Below are 25,326 nucleotides of genomic sequence, written 5' to 3'. Positions count from 1 at the left end.
ACACGATTACTAGGTCAGATCTGGTCGCTACGTTATCAAGATATTTACTTCTGTCTTTGACCTTTTTCAGCATGCTCGGTAAGTTTCTATGACCTATGACCCGAAATGTAGTCCTAGAGCCAACATCGGCCTCGTACTTGTGGGTTGGGGCGGTATTCATGCGAATGACGCAATCTGCTTTGTCTATGACGTGTCCGACCTTTGACCCTAGTAGTCGACCAGCGCTGTTAACTATTGAACAGGAGTTACACTGGCGAGGTGTCTGTTGAATAAACAAAGATCAATTAATACACAATATCCAGCATGGATTGAGATTGAGTGTTTTCCGCATCCATCAACAAAAGGTCGATATAAGGAGCTGCCTTTAGTGAGATCAAAATAAACTGTCATTTGGTGGAAGTGGGATAATGTCAACAATAATCAATCAGTTCAAAATGGCTATAATAACCGAATGGTGACTTTATATTTTGATATAAAACTCCTCTTGAATTCAAAGTGCATTATTGCACATAATATCACATGAAGAATGAATACAACTTTCTGGATCAAAGACACCAGAAACTATTGGTAAATTGTCAAATACCCTCATTTGGTGTATCTTCACATGCAAAAAATAACTGACCTGTAAAAAATTGAGCTCAAATGGTCGTTGAAGTTGCAAGAGAATATTAATTTTGAAGAACTTGTCACACGAAGTTGTGCGCTTGATTTCGGGATGCTTGATTTCGGGATGCTTGATTTCGGGATGCTTGATTTCGGGATGCTTGATTTCGGGATGCTTGATTTCGGGATGCTTGATTTCGGGATGCTTGATTTCGGGATGCTTGATTTCGGGATGCTTGATTTCGGGATGCTTGATTTCGGGATGCTTGATTTCGGGATGCTTGATTTCGGGATGCTTGATTTCGAGATGCTTTATTTCGGGATGCTTGATTTCGGGACCTCAAATTCAAATTCTGATGTCTCGAAATCATATTCAAATATTTTTAAGGTAAGGTAAGGTGAGGTGAGGTGAGGTGAGGTGAGGTGAGGTGAGGTGAGGTGAGGTGAGGTGAGGTGAGGTGAGGTGAGGTGAGGTGAGGTGAGGTGAGGTGAGGTGAGGTGAGGTGAGGTGAGGTGAGGTGAGGTGAGGTGAGGTGAGGTGAGGTGAGGTGAGGTGAGGTGAGGTGAGGTGAGGTGAGGTGAGGTGAGGTGAGGTGAGGTGAGGTGAGGTGAGGTGAGGTGAGGTGAGGTGAGGTGAGGTGAGGTGAGGTGAGGTGAGGTGAGGTGAGGTGAGGTGAGGTGAGGTGAGGTGAGGTGAGGTGAGGTGAGGTGAGGTGAGGTGAGGTGAGGTGAGGTGAGGTGAGGTGAGGTGAGGTGAGGTGAGGTGAGGTGAGGTGAGGTGAGGTGAGGTGAGGTGAGGTGAGGTGAGGTGAGGTGAGGTGAGGTGAGGTGAGGTGAGGTGAGGTGAGGTGAGGTGAGGTGAGGTGAGGTGAGGTGAGGTGAGGTGAGGTGAGGTGAGGTGAGGTGAGGTGAGGTGAGGTGAGGTGAGGTGAGGTGAGGTGAGGTGAGGTGAGGTGAGGTGAGGTGAGGTGAGGTGAGGTGAGGTGAGGTGAGGTGAGGTGAGGTGAGGTGAGGTGAGGTGAGGTGAGGTGAGGTGAGGTGAGGTGAGGTGAGGTGAGGTGAGGTGAGGTGAGGTGAGGTGAGGTGAGGTGAGGTGAGGTGAGGTGAGGTGAGGTGAGGTGAGGTGAGGTGAGGTGAGGTGAGGTGAGGTGAGGTGAGGTGAGGTGAGGTGAGGTGAGGTGAGGTGAGGTAAGGTGAGGTAAGGTAAGGTTCATTTATTTGCAACCACATTATGATTGGATTCATTAAAAAACAAAACTTAAACTTACAAAATACATCACAAAAACAATACATGTATTTACAAGATGAAGGTTCAAAGAGTAAACGTTACTTATCAAAGAATGGCCAGTGAAAGAAATTACCTCTTTCTCAAAAACTACGATACTTCAGAGGGAGCGGTTTTGTCACAATGTTTTATACTATCAACAGCTCTCCAATACTCGTTACCAAGTAAGTTTTTATGCTACAACTATTTTGAGTGGTATCCGTCCAGTGCCTTTAAACCTCGTTAAATAAAAGATTTTCACCGAAAAATAATTTCTCTAAACGATTAACAATTTTTTTTTTTAGTTGACCTTGTTACTGCACGAAGAGTGCTTGAGATCCCCCCCACCCAACAACGGTCACATAGTGGCGAACTGTGTACAGACTTCTTCTGATAGCGCCCTCTGTTGAATCATCCTCCTTCAGCCCATGTAGAATCTCCATGGGAAAATTTCCCCATGACAACGGACTCAAATAATTGACGTCATGCCGTCTGAAATGTATCACTACCCCAAATATCTCGAACATTGATTTTTTATAACGGCGTCTTTGTTTAAGGGCAAGTCACAAAAATGAAAACGTCACCACAGAATTGGATTTTGCGGTCTAAGCATTTTATGTAGGCCCCCAAACTGATTTTGTTTTCAGTTTGTGTTTAACGACACTAGACACTATTGGTAATTGTCAAAGACCAGTCTTCTCACTTGGTGTATCTCAACATATATGCATAAAATTACCAACCTGTGAAAAATTCACACCCCAGGAACACCCTTGCCAAACGAAGTAAAAATTCACACCCCAGGAACACCCTTGCCAAACGAAGTTGTGTGCTTTTAGATGCTTGATTTCGAGACCTCAATTAATTCTAAGTCTGAGGTCTCGAAATCAAATTCGTGGAAAATTACTTCTTTCTCGAAAACTTTCTACTTCACTTCAGAGGGAGCCGTTTCTCACAATGTTTTATACTATCATCCTCTCACTGGTACGTTACCAAGTTGGGTTTTATGCTAATAATTTTTTAGTACATACCAATGTAGCCACTGCCTTTAAATGGTGAATTACAGGAAGTGCTTACACTGACAGCTAATGTTTGTGAGTAAAAACCAATTCTGTAAGGTTCTTTAAAAAAGAGAGAAGGTTTTTGTCTCTTTATGCTGATTTACAGTTCAAACATTGTTTGCCCATGCCCACCTCTCCCATGTGTTGTTCTTTAAAAATTAGCCCCATTATACTCCTCTGCATTCTACAAGTTCAAACACCACATCCGACCCTTGCCTACAATAAAGCAAATCCTTGCTGTTATAATATGACCGCGGCCTCTAGTTTGGGTCTTTTTTGTAACACAAAACACAATGTTCACAGATTGACATTATTCTCACTAAAACTCGGTTTCACTGTGTGCTGTGTGTTACCTTCCATATTTATATTTTCTTGTGAATATGTTGTTTGTACATAGATTTTATGGTTCAGCGAATATTTTGGCAACAGAAAACGTGTATCCTTTTGAGTTGAATGCACGAATTATTATCTCAGTTCTTCTCACGTAGCTAGTGAGTTCAAAACGTGAGGTCATAACAATTATTCTGCACGTACACCATGTAGTTTTAGTTGGAAGCAGTTTGCTAACAGCCATTTATAATTATTACCTTTTGAAATAAAATCAGTAGTTTAAAAGGTTTGCTTGCTACAGAAAACAAAAATTAAGATGATGCCTGTATTTATTTATACAATCGGATACACTTTAAACAATATTAATTACTCGTTAATTAAACACATTGTGGACAAAATTTGTCCCGATGTATGAGTTAAACATCTACTTCCCTGACATGTATAATTTCACAGATTAAATTATTAACAGTCTTAAATTGGTATCTCACAACGCGCACTTTTCTCAAGACAGGGGACTTTATGTTACTTTGTGATAACTCGGAATCTCGTCTTTCCGAGATATCACACCTTTGAATTCTGTAGTTCCGAGCTGTGCTATCTTTGCATACCGTGTTTTCGTTACAGAGTATCTTTTTTTGATAAACGAGATTCCGAGATGTAATAACACGGAATCCCGTGTCAAACCTTTGAATTCTGTATTTCCAAGTTGTTATATTAATTGTTTGCATTCCCTATTTTTGAGGTAGAGTATCTTTGAAATCCGATTTTCCGATATGTGATAACACGGAACCCGTTTTCCTGAGATGTCACATAATTTGTCAAATCCGTTATTCCGAGTTATTAATATCTTGCATGAGTATCTTTGCAATTGTTCAATGAACGATGAAGTCTTACCTTGTTTGATTTGTACGTCCTGTAACCCTGGGGTCCAATCCATTCTGCTAATCTTGCTTTTCTTCTTGCTTCAACTGGTCTTAAAGTTGTAGAGCCTCCCTCTACGGATGGAGTTGTTAAGTTTATGACTAAGTCTTGAAAGTTACTGGAAGGCTTGCATCTGATGTCATCCGAATCGCAATGATTACGAACTGAAATAACAACTGGCATCCAACTGGATAGTTCGTCGAAACATAGCATGGCAACTACACTTAGTACAACGTACAAGCCGACAATTGCAACGTATGCTTTCATTTTCTGTTAATTAATATGTTGGAAAAGAAAAGAAAGTTATTATACAAAAGTATTAGTACTGCCGACCCCATGTCGTTCAATGCTTGATAATTTAAAAGGTAATGTACAACAATGAAGTGCAATATAATACTCACTGCATGTTTGGTTGAGCTTGCCATAGTGAATGCTCTAATTGAGTTGGTTCCTCGCCTAGTTATACACCGAGCCGAATTTAAGAACAGTCTCTGGCAGAGTTGGTTATAAACGCTATATTGACAGTGTCGAGTTGGTTATACACGCTGTAGTGACAGTGTCGAGTTGGTTATACACGCTGTAGTGACAGTGTCGAGTTGGTTATACACGCTGTAGTGACAGTGTCGAGTTGGTTATACACGCTGTAGCGACTGTCTGACCGATTTGGTTATACACGCTGTAGTGACACTGTAACGACATTATAACATAATATTATCTCACCATCACGGATGTGTATAGCTCTCCAACATCCCTGACTCTAAACTCAAAATCAGATTTAAACACAAGATATTTCTTTCAATAAAAGACTCAAAATCAAAAAGAAAAAACAAAACCTTACGGAATAATGATCTGTCAGTACTGTCCGTGTAATAGTAAAATAGACGTTTGAAATTGGCAATCAGCATTGGCACTACCAATAGAGAATTATTATAAGAAGTATTATTATAAAGCAGGTCGAAGTCCAACGATCTTTGACACGGATTTCCTTTTAGAAGCATCACTATGTAAACACTAATATTGATTAATCTCGGTTCAACAATCATTTCAATATCAAAATATATAGAATATCTGGGTGTGTCCAATTATTGCTTATCTCTACTTCTAATGACGTCATGCAGGCCTACTTTTTATTTTTATTTTTTTATTATTATTATAAATATACATTTGTAAATATTTTTATAAAAATGTATTAATTTGTAAACATTATTTTCTGTATTTTTTCCTTAATTCGGCCTCTGGCTGTTATGACGTTTTTACCAATAAACCATTTTTACTTAAAATTCAATTGAGTTATACCCGTTTGGTGTGCAAGGTAAAATTGTACACTTCTATTGTTCGTACATCTTATAGGTATTATATTTTTGTTATGACAACTAATAAAATAAAATAAAACGAACCATAGTGAGGTTTGTTGAACCCTTTCTAAACACCGAACGGATAAAGAAGAGAACATACCGTCAATCTGAACGGACATGTCCGTAACACAACAAACACCAAGCGTGTTCAATACGTGAATGAGAATGAGAAATACACCAGTTGACATAGCGATAAGCCCTCTTGCAATGAACAACCCACTTTAATCTAATTTAATCAAAGCATCTGATTTCAAATGAGTCTCAGTTTAATTAGCCATTTTTAGATATGGTAGACACAATACTAGCACACTCTTGGGTTTGGGTAAACCTGTCTGCCCAAACCACAAAATGCAAACCGATATTTCCACCAATTTCTCAGAAATGCTATTATAAGGGATTGTGGTTAAACCGAATCGCTTCAACACTGTGGAGCGTGTTAACTCCATTGCACCAAACACAACTTACATCTATGAGGCTTACCTCGTCATTTTACGAGTAAATTTGAAAGTTTTAAAATTATTATAATTATGCAAGTGTGGCGCCACATTGTCTATTATAAAAGGCACATTATACTTACATACACAGTGGGCGTTAACTCCAGAAACAGTGCAGTCTACATTGCTGTAATTGATGGCGACAGCTGAATTGAAGATAATATTATGACTTTTCTTTACATACGGTAGTCATCTCCGATCATCTCATTTGGTCTTTTCATAAGCTAGGGTCTACAACTTGTGAATGTAACGAATTAACGGATGAATGATAACAATGATGAGTTTTGTCAATAGGCCATTCCATGTTGATGATATGCATCAGTAGAAGCAATAATAAACTAATTAGCAACGCGTAATATACCGGATGATCTTTGTGATCAAGTAAAAGGCTTTGTTTGATGGTGTTATATTGTATATGAACACGCCTATTGTTATTCGAATCCAATCAATTGGAATCCAAATACTGAGCCAATTTGACCGATCCATCGCACAATGGCGAGCAGGGCTGACAGATAGTGCGACCTAAAAGTCAAAATGCACATTGTTTCAAATAACATTCATATTGCGGGTTCGGCTTTAAAGGAACAGTTCATGCGCATTTCATGTTACTATATTTTTAAAGGAATATTAAAAATGTCACTCTGGTATAATGTGTAACAACGAATGACGTCACCCCTTCCCTTTAAAGACTGTGTTTAATTTTAGAAATTGTCCAAGACAGTATTCTCACTTGGTGCATCCCAACATAAAGCATAACATGAAAAAAAACCATGTGAACATTTGAGTTCATAATGGTCAAATACCCTTATAATAGCTGAGAATTGTGTGTTTTCAGTTTCCCGAAAAAGGCACAAAGCTTGAAGGCTTTTCACAGATTCAAATTTGTGGCTGAAAATTACATCTTTCTCTAAAACTAGATTACTTCAACTGAGGTCGTTTCTAACAATGTTTTAAGAATATCAACCAGTACTCTTTACCAAATAGGCCTAAGTTTTTAGGTCCTATAATAATATATGGTCATTATTTTACTGAGTAATTACAAAAAGTAAATCAGGCCTTCAACCCATGCTACTCTATAATGGTACACGAAGGCCTAAACCAACCTGTATGTTTACGTTATTATTCCCTTAGCTATCAATATTTTTTAAACTATACAAATCTTATAGAAATCACTTCTATAGAAAACACTTCTATGTTTCTTCTTAAAGTTCTTATCTTATCTTATCTTATCTTATTATTATTTAAGGATGATACGTATCTAGCTAAATTTGCACACATTGTGGGTTTAACCGGTGGATTTTGTTTTTTATTCTTTATTTAACTAGCTGCTCAGACATAGTAGTCCGAGCAGCTTATTCTTTCCACCCATTCATCACAAATCCGCAAGTTTTGTCCATGCATTTTGTTCTCTTCTAGAGGGTTTGAAGTTATTATTCAATAGAATGGTTTGGAGCAATTATCCAAGTTCAATTCAATCCATTAATAAACGTTTACAGCATACGTTGTTTCAACATTTTAACTACAGCGTGTGCTTACGACCGTTACAATGTAGCCTAACAAAAATTTAACAAAATAAAAATAAAAAATAGAATGTATAATTTGTTCATAATAAAAAGTTGTGAACATAATGAGTAAATATTTCAGATTGATTGCAACGTATAGGTGTATGTTTTGACCATCACATTGTAAATGTTGTTTTTAGTTTGTATCGGTGAACCTATATATATGACTCTTTCTCTGTACACAGGAACTGCAGTACAAAACGAAAGTGTAAGGCCGCCAGGGCTACGGTGAACCATGCTTAGACCACATGTTCAATATATTCAACAGCTGATTTGGGGTGTTTTTCAAGTCATTCCATAATAGCTAACAGTCTAATTTTAGTCTAATTTTTGGAATCACAATCAATATAACTCTCAATTATTAATGGTCCATTTCGGTGTTCATAAACATCAATAGCAAATCGAGGAAGAATTGCCAACATATGGGCAATATGAGAAATGATCAATCTGTTAAGTATTAATCAATACATGTAATTGCAATTAATTGGCTCGACCTGTCAAACAGCTGCTGCCAGTATGCACACCTGAGTGTGAACCCCCCCACCACCACCACCACCACCATCACCCAGCATTTTAAGCCGTCTATAAAAAACCAGTTCTTAAAAAAACAAAAGTATTTCTGTTAAATAATAAAAATTCAAGTTGCAAGAGAATAATGAACGAAAAAACACCCTTGTTGCACAAATTGGTGTGCTTTCAATTGCATGAGAAAGGCTTCAGGCTTTCTCATATTCAAATATTATTTTGAGAAATTACCTGTTTCTCAAAAACTACTTCACTTCAAAAGGAATCGTTTCTCAAAATGTTTTACACTATCAACATCTCTCCGTTGCTCGTTACCAAGTAAGTTTTTACATTAATATTTATGTTTTGAGTAATTAACAGACGTGTCCAGTACCTTGATGCTACTCTCACATGGTGGTAGACTTGTAGCCTTGCTCAAGGCAGTCGCATTATTCGCTCCGAAAAGCAGTGGCGTAACCAGAGGGGGGGCAGGGGGGGCCGGCGCCCCCCCCCCCCCCCCCCGCTCGGAACCCTTGCCCCCCATCTTGCCCCCCATATGAAATCAGAGATAAGTATATTCTTATAGGCCTTATATATAAATCGTTTAAGGCTGCATAAAATGCTGCCGTAAAACGGAAAACTTTTATTCATTATCAGTAGGCCCTATGTGGACTATAACATGAAAAATGCGTGGAAACGCGCGCGCGATCGTATTGGCGGTAAATGTTTGTTGTGGTTTTGCGGTTACAGAGAGTGCAGGATGTAACAAAGTTCTGTTAAATACGTGGTGGTCTGAACGCAGACCAATAGCTCCGTAAACACAAAGTCAGATCATGGAGGTAGAAATTTCTACCGTCAGATCATGGAGGTAGAAATTTCTACCTCCATGGTCAGATGCACTACAGAGAAATTTACTACAGCACAAAAATGGCCAGCGAAAAAGGTTGCTTAGACCATTTCTTCTCCTTTGAAGCAAGCGGTGCAATTGAGAGGTAGGCCTATTATTTTTAAATATCCGTTTCGTAACTAAAATGTGATAAGAACACCCACAATTTCGATCCTGTATTTTTGGCTTACACTTGTTACAATAAGGCCGAGTAAAAAAAGAAACATGTTTAGTGTCTGGGTTTCTCAAAAATAAGGAAGGAGGAGGGGCTTTTTATTTTTTATTTCAAGGTGGTCGCCATGAATGTCAAATATCAACTGGTTTTTTTCTGCTGCTGAAATACACAAAACATTAATGAAACAATTTAGTCAAGGTATTCAGACAAGACATTCAGATTTTTTTTTTTTTTGCTGAGATCATTTAAAATAACCCTTTTTCAAAAAAAAAAAGAAAAAAAAATGTGCATAAAAAAACTTCAGAAAAAAAAGAGGTGTCCTGTAAAAAGGAAGCGGGCGGGGACGCTAAACATTTCTATTTTTCTATTTTTATTTGGCCTAATATTATTATGTTTTGGGTATTTACACACCCACAAAGCCTAGTTGAGAATACCGTGTACAACTCTAAATTGGTACTTGTTGACCACAGTTGGTAATTTAATCCTTTTATACAGTCAAAAAGTTTTATCTTATACAAAATGACATGTTCTCTAAGATTTTGTTGTTTTCGCAATCTTTTGTTACATGCTGACTATAGACTGTTTTAGAACTGCATTGGTGTGTATCAACTATATATCAGTTAACATATTTAATACTAATCTTGCACTTCTTTAGCCCCCCCAAATTTAATCTTTGCCCCCACTTGCCCCACCAAATGAAAATGTCTAGTTACGCCACTGCCGAAAAGACGCAGCTGTAAACCCACCCGCCGTATACCCTGTGCATGGTGTGTGCGATCACACCGAATGACCCATAGACCGTGGGATGATGCTCCAAATTCTGCTTTTCAGTGCTCTACCCTACACAACTACTTACATTTGGTCTAAAAATTTGAAGAAAATTCAACTTACCACCCAAAAAAAGTCGTCAAGCACAAAACTTGCACAGTATGGATTTATTCGCGAAATGAAGCACAATAATACAGCGAGAATAAATGGCTGAACGTGCAACAAAAAAATAGATGACTTATAAGCTCGGCCAATCATAGCGCATATGACATGCATGCGGATGTGTGGACCAATGAAAGAGCTTGTTTCGAAGTCCTGTGGTTTTGTGGCCCTTTTCGAAACGACGGCGCCTGCGTTGGATTCAGCTTCAGGTTCCCTTATCTCGTCTGAAGCCCTGACTGAGCGCGTACGCAAAGTACGCACAATTGCCAAAACAACCGCGGGGCCAAGCTAGCATGCGGAGCCGAAGCCGTGGTTTCGAGAAGGATTTCAGAAAGATGTCGTCTACGCTTCTCAGGAAACTTCGTCCTGTGTGAAGGGAAGAAAGTTGCGAAGATCGGCTCGTTTTATGTTACATGAAAACAACATAAATTTAATCCGAGCTAGTTCGGGAAAATAGTTATCGCTGGCAGGAGTTCGTTGGCCCAGCAGTGGTTAGGAAAAACATCATGATCATCATGACATGTGAAAATGTGTATGCTTGGACGCCATGGATGATGACATGACAGCGACCTACAAAAGACAAGACCTTCCGATCCAATTTCACCAGAAAGCACAGCGGCAGCTGCTGGTTGGAGTACCGTGGATGTACTGGTGGAAGTTGAAGGTATTTAGGCAACATTTCTTTCCAGAATAAGTTGTGCTTCAATTCGAAGCAAAGCAGTTAATCATTTTTTTTTTTTTTTTTTTTTTTTTTGTCAAGTCATGAAGTTAAACAAAATGAAATGCTCCGATCTCTCAAATATATGAAACGAAATCAGAGTCACGATCACATGATGAGGATACACATTTTGGTGATGAATCATGATGATGACACACATCGGTTTTAGTTATTTACTTAATACTTGAATTAATAACAAAAAACATACATCATATTCATACATGCACTGTTACAATTAGTAATTACAATTACATGTACAGACTACAGTATGAAAAATCAAAAAACATTAAATATTCAATGCACTAGGCCGATTAAAAATGTACACGATTCAGGAAAAATTAAATTGGCCCTTACTTACTAAAAACACTGAAGTGGAGGAAGGGCAAGGGTACATACACGTACCCCAAGACCCCCATACTAATCACGTGATGAAGTATGCTTGAATAATAATAAATAACATCCCCATCTTTATTCTTAAAATTCTAGAGGCAAACAACCAGATTTCTTTGAGATGTGGTATTAAAATTAAAATGTTGTATTTAAACTAAGGGGAACAAGCCTAATTTTGTTTTCAAATAAGATGAGTAAACTAGGGCCTCATTTAGGAAAAGTTTCCGTATGGCGCCACCACTTTTTCATTCGAAATAAAATAATATAGTATCTAATTTACCTGATTGATATATCCCTTTTTCTAAAAATGAGTGAAAAAGTGGTGGCGCCATACGGAAAGTTATCCCTCATTTATTTGTATTTCTTTTCTTTTCAGTATGACATGTCCGCTCTGGGTTAGTGGTATATCAACACTTTTCGCTGACAGTGAAGCGTGCAGGTAGTAGGAGAAACAAAGAAAGGCAGAAACTAATCTGAGAAAGCTAAAGAAGAACAAAAATTGAAGGTAAAAAAAAATAACTTGTTCATTACTCTCGTCCACCAGAAGAAATACTGTGCGTAACCTTCTAACCTTTTTTTCTTTTGTTTTCAGGAAAACGAGAGAAAAAACTCAAATGAATATATGGTTAACTGTTGGTATTTGTGAACAGGACCAGTATCCCTATTAAATAAAAAAATCTATATATAAAATCTGTGTAAATTTTTGCAAGAATTTGCTACAAGATAATGAAAAGTTCAAAGTATTGGGTAAAAATGTCCTCTTTATATCAAAAGCTTTCCAGTGCTCTTTATCATACGTTTTGTATGGATTGACCTTTAGTAGTTGGGCACAAGTTGACTAGGGTATAAGGGCATGCCACTTGGATATGAGAAATTCATACTGCCTAAATAAACTTTGGATTGGATGTGTACTACAATTAAGGAACAATGAGTTGATCTACCTTCACCAAAACTGTACATGTTTGCTTTTCCTACAAATTGTTTTTATTTTGTGTACTGTCTGTTCAGTCATCGAGTATGCTTTTATAATTCGCTTGCAGAACGCGAGAATAGTGATGCCATTAGCAACGAGACAACTGAAGGTGAACCACGATCAAAAGGTTGCTACGCTCTGACACTGGTGATTCTGAAACGCCTCAGCTGAACATGCTCCCCGAACAGTGTATCATGCAGATTGAAGAAGAAAGTATGTAAAGGAAAAAATCACACAGAAGATGTTCCTGTCAACAAATCAGTTTCCCCTGCACAGACCTATGCTTTTGTGCCAGTTGTGGAGTGGCTTCAAAGGACTCGGACGGGGATGTTTATTCTGATGATAACTAATTTAAACAAAATGTTGTCTGAATCATCATTTTCAATAGAAAAGTAGAAAAAAACAAGAAGAGAATTCTGCACAAGTACAATGTGTAAAAAGTAAGCTTTTGGCTTACCAAAATATAAACCTTAAAATAAATGTGGAACAATTTATTTGAGAATTGAATTAACCCATCAGTTACTGTGGTACCAGAAAGACAGTTTGGGAACTAGATTTATATTATTTTCATTCAATTTTGTAAAATCTTTATATCTTTGAAATTGTTAACGGCCCTGTCACACCATGGTGTATCGCCTTAACGTATGCCGGCGTATAGGCCAACAGAAACTAGTTCGAGCATTTTAAAAGTTCAAGAGTGCCCAACTTCCCAGAATCGCATCCATAGCGTACTGAACGTATACAAAGCGTATGACTAATGAATTGATAGCGTATCACTAACTTAAAATGAAGTTATGTATGTTACAGGTGGATACGTGAGAATACGTCAAGACTTTTTGGGGATACGCCAGGCATAGGTTATACGGCACATAAACGGATTTATTATTGTTTTAAATTGAATTGTTTGGGGGAATTTAAAAGGGCCTTTTCAAGAAAGTAACATAATTCATCATGATAACAATGAGTATTGTACTAGAAATGTGTCATGATATGAAGAGAAGAAATTAAAAAAATCTTAATGTCAACAATATCCTTTTTTTGTCAAGTTCATTCATTCAATCGATTACAATTTAATTGAGGCCTGTCTAAGCTCTGAAAACTTAGTAAATGACCAAAATGAGGCCCAGAAAGTTTGTTAGTGACATTAATTTGAAACAATTGAAATAACTCAATTGGGGAAATGATTGATGTCCAGGGATGTTAAATAATTAATTAATCTGGGAGAAAAGAGCTGAAAACCTGTAAATGAAAGCAAAATAAATAAGCCAGTATATTTTCCCCATTCGTTTGTGCACTTGGTGATTTGCCCATAGAGTTTGTGCATAGTTCTCCAGTTTTGACCAATAGAGGGCGCTATTTTTCTATAATTATTTTCTAATTAAAATAACTCATTACTGTGCAAGTTTTGCCCTTGACGACTTTCACATGTTATTCAGGACTACCATAAGAACATCTGGGGAAAAATTCAGGTAGTTGCAGAGGGTAGACCACAAAACTCGAAAACTAGAGCCCTTTTTGATGATCATCCCACGGTTTACCACCCGTACACACACTGTCACATCGCACGAATACTGTTCACACAAGTCATCGCACTCGTACACCACTAACCGCATGCGGATAGTGTATGGGGGCATCGTGTCGTGCGATGTTACGCACAGTGAATACGGGTGGGTTTAACGCACAGTGAATACGGGTGGGTTTTTATACAGCGGCGGTCTTTTTTCGGAGTGAATAGTTCGACTGCCTTGAGCAAGGCTAGTAGACTTGTGGACAGGTCGTTTATGGTCCCACGTGGTGAGATAAGCGAGTTGCAGCAGTTCGCGCGAGAGCAGTGACCAATCGACTATCTCACCGCGTAGAACCACAAGTCACCACAAGTCTAACATTGTGGCGAATATTCTTGCGAATATAAAATGTTTGAAATTTGCGATGAGTTCGGCCCAAAATTTTGATTGGATAGTGACTTATTTTCCGATCGTCCCTCGATCTCTTCTTACCAATATCTTACGCACACTTTAGGAACGTTACCAATGGCTTACCGATGATTACGAAAATCGACGGCGAACTACCGTCTTCACAACATTCGCTGAAATTTAGGAAGGGCTTCGTATTACTGCTCTCACAGAGTGGCGAATGTTCTTGCGAAGATGAACATTTGAATTTCGCGGTGGATAGTGAAAATTTTCATCTCGGTCTCACCCCTCAATCGTCCTCCTCGGTCGGCCATCTCCTTACACATGTATCTTTCGAGTATATAACGGATGCTTACCAACGTACGCAATGCATAAACGTTAACATTGGCTTTACCCTTCCTTGCTTGCTTACGGAAATTGACAGCGAATAACCGCCGTCGCAACATTCGCTGAAATTCAGCGTTTTCTTAATTGACCGATCTTCGTAAGGAGGGGGAATAACTTGAGAAAATTCCGAATTTGTTATCAACGATTACGAAGACACGGCGGATGTGATTGTCTAATAATTATGTCCGTTCGTAGGCACATTCGCTAGCATATTCTCCACAGTGTGAGAGTAGAGTAGCGTTTGAAATGATGCATGTTAATACATCCCCCCTTACGAGCATGTTAGTTGCTAGGAAGACACGACGACAAATCTCCAGTGGAAATTGCCAGCACACAGGATTCAACCAAAACAACTCTTATTCAATTGTAGTTTACTTCAACAAATAACAAATTATTTCAATCCAATGTTTATTGTTGAAAAACATTACTCTCTAAACCGTAACTCCACTTGGACAAAGTCAAACAACAGGTAACAGAGATTGTTCATCATGAATACGGATGAAGTGTCTTTTAAGTCACCTGGAAGTGGTATTTTTTCAAAATAAAGCTTTTGTCACTAATATATGTGTTTTGATGAGTTGAATGTAAATAAACAGTTAACTAAGGTTTTAAAAAATCAGTTCTTATGTTATTTACAAATTTAAGAGTACACCCCAACCCGAGAGGGCGCTGTTCGTGACGTTCATCGAGGCAGACTTTGCCTGTAATGCGTAGAGAAAACACAATTGCAAAGTACATGTACGGACCAAGTCGAGAGTTTGTACGTTTCAAAAAAAAAATTTTTTTCCGGCAATGCCGACCAGGTGTATTGCTGCTGAATGCAGAAAAACACTTTTTGAAATGTACCAACTCACGACTTGGACGTACATGTACTTTGCACGTGTGTTTACTATACGCATTGCAGGCAAAGTCTGCCTTGAATGACGTCACAAAAGGGGTAGGCGGAGTCAGCCCCCCAAACAACTTTATATATTTTATAAACATATAAATCGTGACAAACAATTACTAAAAAAATTGTTTTATTGTTCGTAAGCATATACTCTTATGTTTGAAAGAAAAAAAAATCTATTTCCAGGTGACTTTAAGGCGTCTATGAACATCCAAGAAAGGACGCTGATTCACAACTTATTGTCGTTGCCTCCTCATTGTTGTATTCTCGTGTGTCTTACTTTTCTCCCCATCTCCCCTTCCCTGTCTGTCTGTCTGTCTGTTGTGTTCCCTGTAACCTCGACCCCAACCCCTTTTTGTTACCTCCACCCCTGCTTCCCATACTGTGCACTTTTATCTCTATCATTTATTTCCCCTTGACTGCTTTTGTTTTACCAGTAACTGTTTGTGTATGTTGAATTGCCATTAGCCTTCCTTCGACTGAGACTTTTTCTAGGGTCGAAACATTGGGCCTAAATTTGTTTGCATATAAATCAGACAATATTAATATTTTTACGGAAACGTATTGGCGCCAAATGAAAAACAATTCAGCTCTAATCGTGTATGTACGCAATAACTGTCGATGCACAAACGAAATTACCTTAGAGTTCACGATCAAATAAATCATTTACGTACGATTGTCATGTACACGCACGATTTACATGATGTACCGAAATTTCATGCACGCATACATGATTTGTAGTAGGCCTACATGATCATGAACATGTACGTACATGACAATTGTATTGACGTTCATGATCATTGTGTTCATACCAGCACAGATACTGTATAAATTATTTTTTTATTTTGATGTAATTTTTATAAATCTTTTTATCTTCTCAATTTTTTTACAATTTGAGGAAATAAATAAATAAATAAAATATCTGCACCACCTCTGTCCACTATAAATAGCCTCTGGCTAATAAGACAATACAATTAAATGATTTGGTTTTGTTATGGGGTTCGCTTTACCCCTGTAAATTATTTATTTAGTGCCATTATTCGGGGCAGTCGGGTCTTGGGCGTGGTGCCGTCAACATCTGTCGGCTCTCGCGGTCTATTTCAGTAGCAATGTACCTCTGTTATTTTATAATAAAGTATTCTAGACCGTATATTTATGGTGTCGCACATCAGTTTTTTTTAATGTCTGTTTAACATCACTAAAAATCAAAACATAATACCTGCATTATTTCAGACTTTCCCTACGGTAACAAACACACATCGACAACAACAACATCTAATGTATGGAGAAAACCCAGTCTGTCGCAAAGTATACACTAATACTCCATATTCATGGTTCAGTGTGTACGCTAATTTACCGTTCGTCCTTTTCGTTCTTGTTTGTGTTAGTCGCCCCTTCTTATAGGGAAGGTACACGTTTGGTAAACAAACCTGTGAAAATTTGAGCTCAATATTGGTCATCGAAGTTGCGAGAAAATGATGAGAGAAAAAAACACTCTTGTTGACGAATGTGTGCACTACATCCGATCTTTGGTCACTTTTCGCCTTGACAATGGTAATTCACTATTATACTGAGTTACTGAACACCAGCTCCACAAACTACAACTTTTACAAAATGCTGCCGCTCGTGTTTGAACACAATCTAAAAAAACATGATCATATTACACCTATATTGCAGGAACTTCACTGGCTTCCCATTCGACAACGAATTCAATTCAATTTTACTTATTGCATTTAAATCTCAGATCGGCTTAACTCCTTCTTACATTGCAAATCTTCTTGTACCTTACGCCCCCTCTCGCACTCTTCGTTCTTCTGCTAAGTCCCTTTTAACTATTCCTAGAACTTCCTCATCGTATGGCGATCGTGCCTTTTCCGCTTGTGCTCCTAAACTTTGGAACGCTTTACCTAATAACATCAAGTGCTGTAGTTCTCTTCCATTGTTTAAAAACTTGCTGAAAACTCATTTATTTAAATCCTCTTACACTTAGCTCGTTACATGTCTTGACAGTAGATTATTCATTGTACAATTTTTAATTGTTAATATTCTATAATTATTTCTTTTTTGTTGTATATGTCTTGTTTTTGTTCTGCGCCTCGGAATAGGGTCTTGTACACTAGATATTTGGCGCAATATAAATGCATTATTATTATTAATAAAATACTTCTGGCTAGAAGTCTTTTATTATTTTATTGAGAAAATGACTTCTTTCTCGAAATCTATGGTACTTCAGAGGGAGCCGTTTCTCACATTGTTTCATACTATCAACAGCTCTCCAATGCGCGTTACCAAGTCAGTTTTTAAGTTAATATTTGTTTTGAGTAGTATTACCAAACGTGTGCCTTCCCTTTAAGAAGCTACACACACCTCGGCTCAGCAACAACAAATAGTCCACATCCATGGTTCAGTGTACGGTACATTGCCGTTAGACTCTTCGTTCTGTGTGTGTTGGTCGTTCCGGCCGCGGCCTAGCCGCATGGAACCCACTTATGGAAAGTATTCTTTGTTGCACATAGCAGCTACACACCTCGGCTCGGCAACAACAAATATAGTTCACATTCGTGGTTCAGTGTCAATCTTTATTGTGCACCATGCACACAACAAAATTTGTCAGTTAATCTATACTATTAAAAGCGTAACCCGCGCCATCTTGAATTGAAAATTAGAAGGTCCAGTGGCATGGCATCCTTGTTGAATCCAACACGGCTGTATCGTTACAGACGTCGGGTTGCAAGTCTACAAAACCCTGAACCGAACTCCCTCTTACGGGTTGTCTGATTGGCTGGAGTCACGAGCGATATCTCCTTACATGTGTGGTTGTCTGGTTTTGATATGGGCCACCTGTTGGTCGAAGGGGGAAGCCGTAGGCTGCGCACAGAGTCACCTCTGTGGTTGTCTGGTTTTGATATGGGCCACCTGTTGGTCTAAGGGGGGGGGGGGGGGGGCTGTAGGCTGCACACAGAGCCACCTCTTTAAGTTTGAAGTGGGTGGCAACCTCGGACTCCCATTAACATTCCAGAGTGACTCATTGATGTTTCGCAGAGGGGTAAATGGCATTGTGTATATACCATTTTGTACAGGGGGGTTTAATTTCGCGTGTTAAATAAAAAACATTAGGCTTTAACACATGCATCTGTTACATATGTGTTTATTACAATTAAGTCACTCATGTAGGCCTACCCAACTTTCCAGCATTTTTTAAACGCATCAAACATCAGCAACCCATTGTTGTGAAACTTTATTTGTTCCATTTTACTCTGCACCATTAGTGGTACAGTCCATACGTCATCCCCCACACACAGAACGTATACACGCAAAAGTTGAAACATTTTCAAAAAGAAAGTATAGAATGCATTACTGATTCTTTTCATATACATTGTATAGGTTTTGCAAGTTAAACCTACAAAAGAGTACATGAAATCACCGTTTAAGAATAGTATGCTTTCATAGTTACGAACTTTGTGAAACATCAACGGCTGTTTGAAGCTGTGAACGAACATTCCATTCAAAGTTCTGAAGCAACAAAATTGTTAGAACGCAGCCTGGTCAGGACTCAGGATGTAGATTTTGCCAAATCCTTTTTGTATTAACCATTTAGCCACTGGACCGCCTAGCCGCCTATCGATATACTGTAGTGGTAGGAGGAAACCTTGCTAGCTTGTGTTTGTAGAAAAAAAGGAACGTCAAAAGAATCCTCGATAGTCATTATTAACCTAATGAAGATAATGATGGTGAAATAATTTAGCTCTTACCCCAACAAGACGCTCATTATAGTAAACACAAAGGAAACTGTATTTATTCATCATTCATGATAATATTGTCGAAAACTCACGCCTTCGCATTTAATCAGTATAATAATTGAGTCAGATAAAAGCCTTGAAAAGCTATTGTGTCCATTTTATCCTACAAACAAATATTCGCCATAAAAATTACCGTAGCCGTTTAACGAGAGACATGTATTGTTCTCATGCGAACTTGTACTTTTATACAAATATCAAGGTTCAAATTGTGCATAAAAATTAAGCTGTGGCTATCTTTTAAAATTTGAACTACGATTCCAGTAATTAACTGCAAGAATCTTGAAGTATTAGTTTTCAGCAAACTCGGGCGGTGCAGGGACTAGAGGGTTGAGCAATCGGCCGCCGGGTTTTGTTATCGAAAGAGCCCTCATGTGCAGCTGAATCGGGTACTTTTTACGAATTTCTCCATACAAAATTAACCAAACTGGCCTACAAACCCTTAAAACAACAAGGCAAATGTTTTCTGAAAGTGAATTAAGTGAGAGAATGTAGGATTAGTTATTAAAGACCCATAAAATTACCGTTTCTATTACTTTAGTTTGTATATGGTTCCACAGATAATTATGATAACATATTATAAAATTGGATGTTTTATCAGGGGACTTTGTCACGTGGGGCGCGTGCCCCGGCGGATGTTGACCAGAAAGTCTACATGATAATTAATTGATATGACAATAAACTAAAAATTAATGAGGCCGGCGCTCTGTTACTCCCAAAAGCGGTGGTAAAAACGGTAGATTAGATGTTGCACAGCATGTTCCGAAAACTCGCTTTATTTGGTGCTCAGACAACTTTGTATGCGTCGTTGGACGTACGCTCAATAAATCACGATGAATGGGGCCTTAGATTCTAAAATCGTGTACACGTCATTGGAAACAAAGCAAAAATCATTCAACAGTTATAGCAACCAATCATTAAATATATTTATTTTCAATTTAATTTGCAGAAATTGACTTTGTCGTTAAAGTCCATACCAACTGGCGCGGTTTTTTTTTATCTGCTGTATACCAGAACTTCTTCGAAGCTTCCTTTTCAGTCAGATAAACTCCGCGGCTATTATTGGCTGTGATTATGAGCTTGTTTTAAAAGAGGGTACCACTTTCATACAAGCCTTTTTAGTCGGATTTCTCCTGTGCTATTAGCAGCGGTGACTATTGTTGAGGGGGGAGACCAGACTTAGACCACTCAAATCCGTGGAACTGAATTATACCAAATGTGCTCAACACAATAAAATAAGTGTGTCATTGGAGCAGTGTACGTGCTATATTTTTAGTCGACTAAGCATTATTACCCTTACAGTCATCTGAGCTAGGAAATACTCAGTGCAGTGGATAAAATTGACACAATGACAAAAGCCGATTGAATTAAAACTATGCGTAAATAAGGCGAAACATAATCCACATTACGGATAATGCGTTGGCCCGCTCGATCAAAACTAAAATATTACGAAATACCCTACATATCATGCCAAGTACCATCATTGCCAAGTATACCCATCCCCAATATTAAAGCTCAATTCCAGAAACGAACATCAATTCCTTGAGTTGGAGAACGCAAGAGAGAAGGTGAGGAGGGGAGGCGACGCGTCGCGACGTTTCACAACTAAGTTGTGCACGCTCAACAATTAATTTTTATCAAAATACAACATTAATGACAAATTTCCATACCGATTATAAATACAATTTCTAATCCAATCCTACGAAATGATTATTACCTGTAAGCATACCTCCCTTGCCCCCACATTACCTTTTACAACATTTGTATACTAGAATCCTCCTCATCTAGCGGGGTGCCGCACGAAGCGCGGCATCCCGCCAGTACGTATAATACGTACGGTGGGCTACAAGAAATACTCCATATTCGTACGTTATTTTACTAATCTTTCGCTCTGTTTGTGTTTGGTCGCTCCGGCCGCGGTGTAGCCGCATGGTCCCCCTTTACTCTATGATGGATGATGGAACAAAACAAAACTAGCTCTGTTGCACAGTGGCGTAACCAGATACCTTATAGGCCTTATATATAAATCGTTTACGGCTGCATAAAATGCTGTCGTAAAAAGGAAAACTTTTATTCATATCAGTAGGCCCTATGTGGACTATAACATGAAAAATGCGTGGAAACGCGCGTGCGATCGTATTGGCGGTAAATGTTTGTTGTGGTTTTGCGGTTACAGAGAGTGCAGGATGTGACAAAGTTCTGTTAAATACGTGGTGGTCTGAACGCAGACCAATACTAATAGCTCCGTAAACACAAAGTCAGATCATGGAGGTAGAAATTTCTACCTCCATGGTCAGATGCACTACAGAGAAACTTACTACAGCAAACAAATGGCCAGCGAAAAAGGTTGCTTAGACCATTTCTTCTCCTTTGAAGCAAGCGGTGCAATTGAGAGGTAGGCCTATTTTAAATATCCGTTTCATAACTAAAATGTGATTATTAAACAGCCACAATTTCGATCCTGTATTTTGTTTTGATGGCTTACACTTGTTACAATAAGGCCGTCGAGTAAAAAAAAGAAACATGTTTAGTGTCTGGGTTTCTCAAAAAAAGGAAGGAGGAGGGGCTTTTTATTTTTTATTTCAAGATGGCCGCCATGAATGTCAAATATCAACTGGTTTTTTTTCTGCTGCTGAAATACACAAAACATTCATGAAACAGTTTGGTCAAGGCATTCAGACAAGACATTCAGATTGTTTTTGTTTTGCTGAGATCATTTAAAATAACCCTTTTTCAAAACAAAAACAAAAAAATGTGCATACAAAAAACTTCAGAAAAAAAAGAGGTGTCCTGTAAAAAGGAAGCGGGCGGGGACGCTAAACATTTCTATTTTTCTATTTTTACTTGGCCTAATATTGTTATGTTTTGGGTATTTACACACCCACAGAGCCTATTTTATTTTGAGAATGCCGTGTACAACTCTAAATTGGTACTTGGTGACCACAGTTAATCCTTTTATACAGTCAAAAAGTTTTATCTTATACAAAATGACATGTTCTCTAAGATTTTGTTGTTTTCGCAATCTTTTGTTACCTGCTGACTATAGACTGTTTTAGAACTGCATTGGTGTGTATCAACTATATATCAGTTAACACATTTAATAATAATCTTGCACTTCTTTGGCCCCCGCAAATTTAATCTTTGCCCACACTTGCCCCACCAAATGAAAATGTCTAGTTACGCCACTGCTGTTGCACTCGGACTCATACGGTATTTTATCGTTAACAAAATACGTATCATGCACACAACAAAGTACGATGGGCTACAAGAAATTCTCCATACTTATGGTCCGTGTACGGTAATTTACCGTTCCTCGTTTCGTTCAGTTTGTCCGGGCCGCTCCGGCCGCATTGAACACACAATTCGGACAAATCTCTTTCGCACAACATGTACGCAAACTATGCGTGGCTTAGCCATAAGAAATAGTCCGTATCCGTGGTTCATGGTACAGTAATTTCCCGTTTTTCCTACTACGCTCGATCGTTGGTCGTTCAGGCCGCGGTACAGCCGCATGGCACCCACAATATGGAGCCAATCCTGTTGTAACTAATTATTTTTATGCACACTAACAAAATAACACACCTAGTAAACTAGGCTTGCTTGGCCACACATATTGGTCCATATTCATGGTTCATGGTACGGTATTTCACCGTTTTCCCTACTACGCTCGATCGATCGTTGGTCGCTCCCGGCCGCGCAGCCCCATGGAACCCACAATATGGGAGTCAATCCTATACTAAAACAACACACACACTACTCGGCTTGCTTGGCCACACAAAAATGGTCCATTTTTATGGTACGGAATTTTTACAGTTTTCCGTGACTACGTACGCTCGATCGTTGGTCGTTCCGGTCGCGGCGAAGCCGCATGGCGCCAATCCTGCTGAAACTAAATTATGCACACTTACTACCTAACAAACATGGCCACAATAATGGTCCATTTTCATGGTTCATGATACGGTATTTTCCCGTTTCCCATCTACGCTGGACCGTTGGTCGTTCCGGCCGCGGCCAAAACGCGTGGAACCCACAATATGGAGCCAATCCTGTTGTGACTAATTATGCACACTAACTAACAAAATAACACACACCCACTACTAGGCATGCTTGGCCACAATATGGTCCATTTTCATGGTTCATGGTACGGTAATTTCCAGTTTTCCCTACTGCGCCCGGCCGCGATAGAGCCGCATGGCACCCACAATATGGAGCTAATCCTGTTGTAACTAATTATGCACACTAACAAACTAGCCACGAATAAGCCAGCCGCTTGGAACCGAATCCTGTGATGTACGGCAGGACCGGCCGGTCGTATACGGTATTTTACGGATTTCAGCGTTGTTGTGTCTCCTCCCCCTCCTGCCTAGACTTGGTTCCAAGTCTTCGATCGTGGCTTTTTAGTCGTCCTGCCTGCTGATAGCCGCTGCAAACAGCGCCCTCTTGTGATTTTTCTTCGTCATTTAGCCTTAGATTGCGAGTTAGGACGGAGCGCGTGATAGCTAATAATGTGGGGCGTTATCGTGGCTGAGATGCAAACGAATAACCGCAATCTAAGACTTGAATCAAGTCTACCTCCTGCCGCGACCGAGCCGCAGTGAACCCTCAATATAGAGACAATCTCTGTCGTTCTTTACTAAAGTTTCATGTCATTTTAGCAAAGCCTTGCTGCTTATTCTTGTTGATGCTTCATGTCACTTTTAGCAAAAGTTACATGGGTTGGTAAACTCTTATCAAAAACACCGAATAATATTTTTCCATACCTACAATTTTCGACCGAGACTACAATATTCATGAGCAGAATGACCCGGATGACCCGGGTGTAGCATCCATGACGTTGCAGACACGTGACTCTTAACACCACTACATAGACATTATGAAAGTTTGTTGACGTCACGTTTCTCTACGTTCACAAGTAAAGAGCTAATTTATTTTCTCCGATTTACGTACTGCAAATCGAACCGACCGCCTTCCAATCAAATCCCAGAATCCTTCAATCAAATCTCGGATCCTCACTCACACCATACATCAAGTCTTCCCACCACCAGAAAGAAGTTCAGTGCAGTTTCACACAAGCTAAATAGCTGCAGGGCTACATAAGAAGCAAGTTTGACAAGATCTCAGAACTCTCTGTGTTTCTATACCGGGGCTATATAGTGACTAAAAATTTAGCATATTGTGTTTTCAAGTGTGGTTGGTTATTTCTATTTATCCATAGTTCATTCTCAAGACCTGTGAGAGGTTGAACTTGCGATTATTGATAGCTGTTACAAAATTTAAATTGAACTCACCATGATCATGTCTCATCGCATCCTCTCCCTGTCTCGGGCCTCAACCAAGTATCTGTATTCAACTAGTTAAATTGACAGCGAGTGCTGACTGGAAAAAAGGAAGTGAGAAGGAAATTGTATAAAACTCTTTAAGGCGGCATTACTTGAGATTACTCAGTACTGATAAAGTTAAACATCACCATTATGTAACTGATGTTAAATTTGCATCGGGTACAAAAAGTATTATTTTTTATTATTGTTTACCCATACACCGATGTGTGATGAGACACTGCTCTAGAATTGCGAGGGTTATGAGTTCGAATCCCACCCGAGTAACATGCCTGTGATATTTGTTTCTTCATCAGACTCGGGAAGTATTAAGCATACAGTGCTAACACACATCAGTGCATGGGTAGAACAAATAAATTGATATCACAATTATTATGATTACAATCGATGGCTAAAGCATGACCAGATTCAACCCTCCCCAGAATGATTGTAGATTCAACTTGGCTTTAAATGTCCCTTCATTGCAATCTAACATGGGACAATGCAAATGAGCAATGTTCCGAGTGTGAACAATTAGTTACACACCTTCAAACAAGAGTCACACTTTCTTGCTGTTCTATTCCCAATGTTGAGTGGTGAAGCTTCCCTTGCCTATCTCCGACTCATGGTTAAACTCCTTGACATCCATCTTCACCCCTATAAGCATCAAGAAAACATGCACATAATTAAAACGTATAATTCAGTATTTTGTGTAAACTTCAGATTTGGCAGGCTGCTTTAAGAACCCAAATGACCGGTGCGGTGGTATGATTGCATGTTGTTTCAAGGGAAGCCCCAGCATGCACAGTGTTTCTCAACAAACAAAGTGAAAATGGTTGAAACATTCGCTCTGGAGTTTCGG

The 25,326-nt window shown here is 38.9% G+C and overlaps 1 protein-coding gene and 1 long non-coding RNA gene across 4 annotated transcripts in view; one reads left to right on the top strand and one right to left on the bottom strand.

Moving 5' to 3' along the window:
• Positions 1–25,326, bottom strand: part of LOC139940922 (alpha-N-acetyl-neuraminyl-2,3-beta-galactosyl-1,3-N-acetyl-galactosaminide alpha-2,6-sialyltransferase-like) — a 99,380-nt gene that overhangs the window by 3,888 nt on the left and 70,166 nt on the right. Inside the window, exons 4-9 of one of the 3 annotated variants that reach the window (XM_071937320.1) lie at positions 25,011–25,121; positions 24,438–24,525; positions 6,109–6,171; positions 4,578–4,863; positions 4,150–4,446; positions 1–262 (exon numbers count right to left, since the gene is read on the bottom strand). The exon at positions 1–262 is cut by the window's left edge and continues 151 nt beyond it. In XM_071937320.1, coding sequence (XP_071793421.1) covers positions 1–262; positions 4,150–4,446; positions 4,578–4,601 — 583 coding nt within the window. In that variant the 5' untranslated portion in view covers positions 4,602–4,863; positions 6,109–6,171; positions 24,438–24,525; positions 25,011–25,121. Of the gene's footprint in view, positions 263–4,149; positions 4,447–4,577; positions 4,864–5,014; positions 5,079–6,108; positions 6,172–24,437; positions 24,526–25,010; positions 25,122–25,326 lie in introns of those variants that run through there. The other 2 variants (XM_071937322.1, XM_071937321.1) reach the window with 2 other exon arrangements.
• LOC139941192 (uncharacterized) lies at positions 10,001–13,193 on the top strand. Its single transcript, XR_011786560.1, has 3 exons — positions 10,001–10,746; positions 11,567–11,695; positions 12,231–13,193. It is a non-coding gene; the product is annotated as an uncharacterized lncRNA (long non-coding RNA).

The sequence above is a fragment of the Asterias amurensis genome, chromosome 8 (genome assembly GCF_032118995.1).
Source record: "Asterias amurensis chromosome 8, ASM3211899v1".
Taxonomy (NCBI): domain Eukaryota; kingdom Metazoa; phylum Echinodermata; class Asteroidea; order Forcipulatida; family Asteriidae; genus Asterias; species Asterias amurensis.
This window is presented reverse-complemented; position numbering and strand designations above follow the sequence as displayed.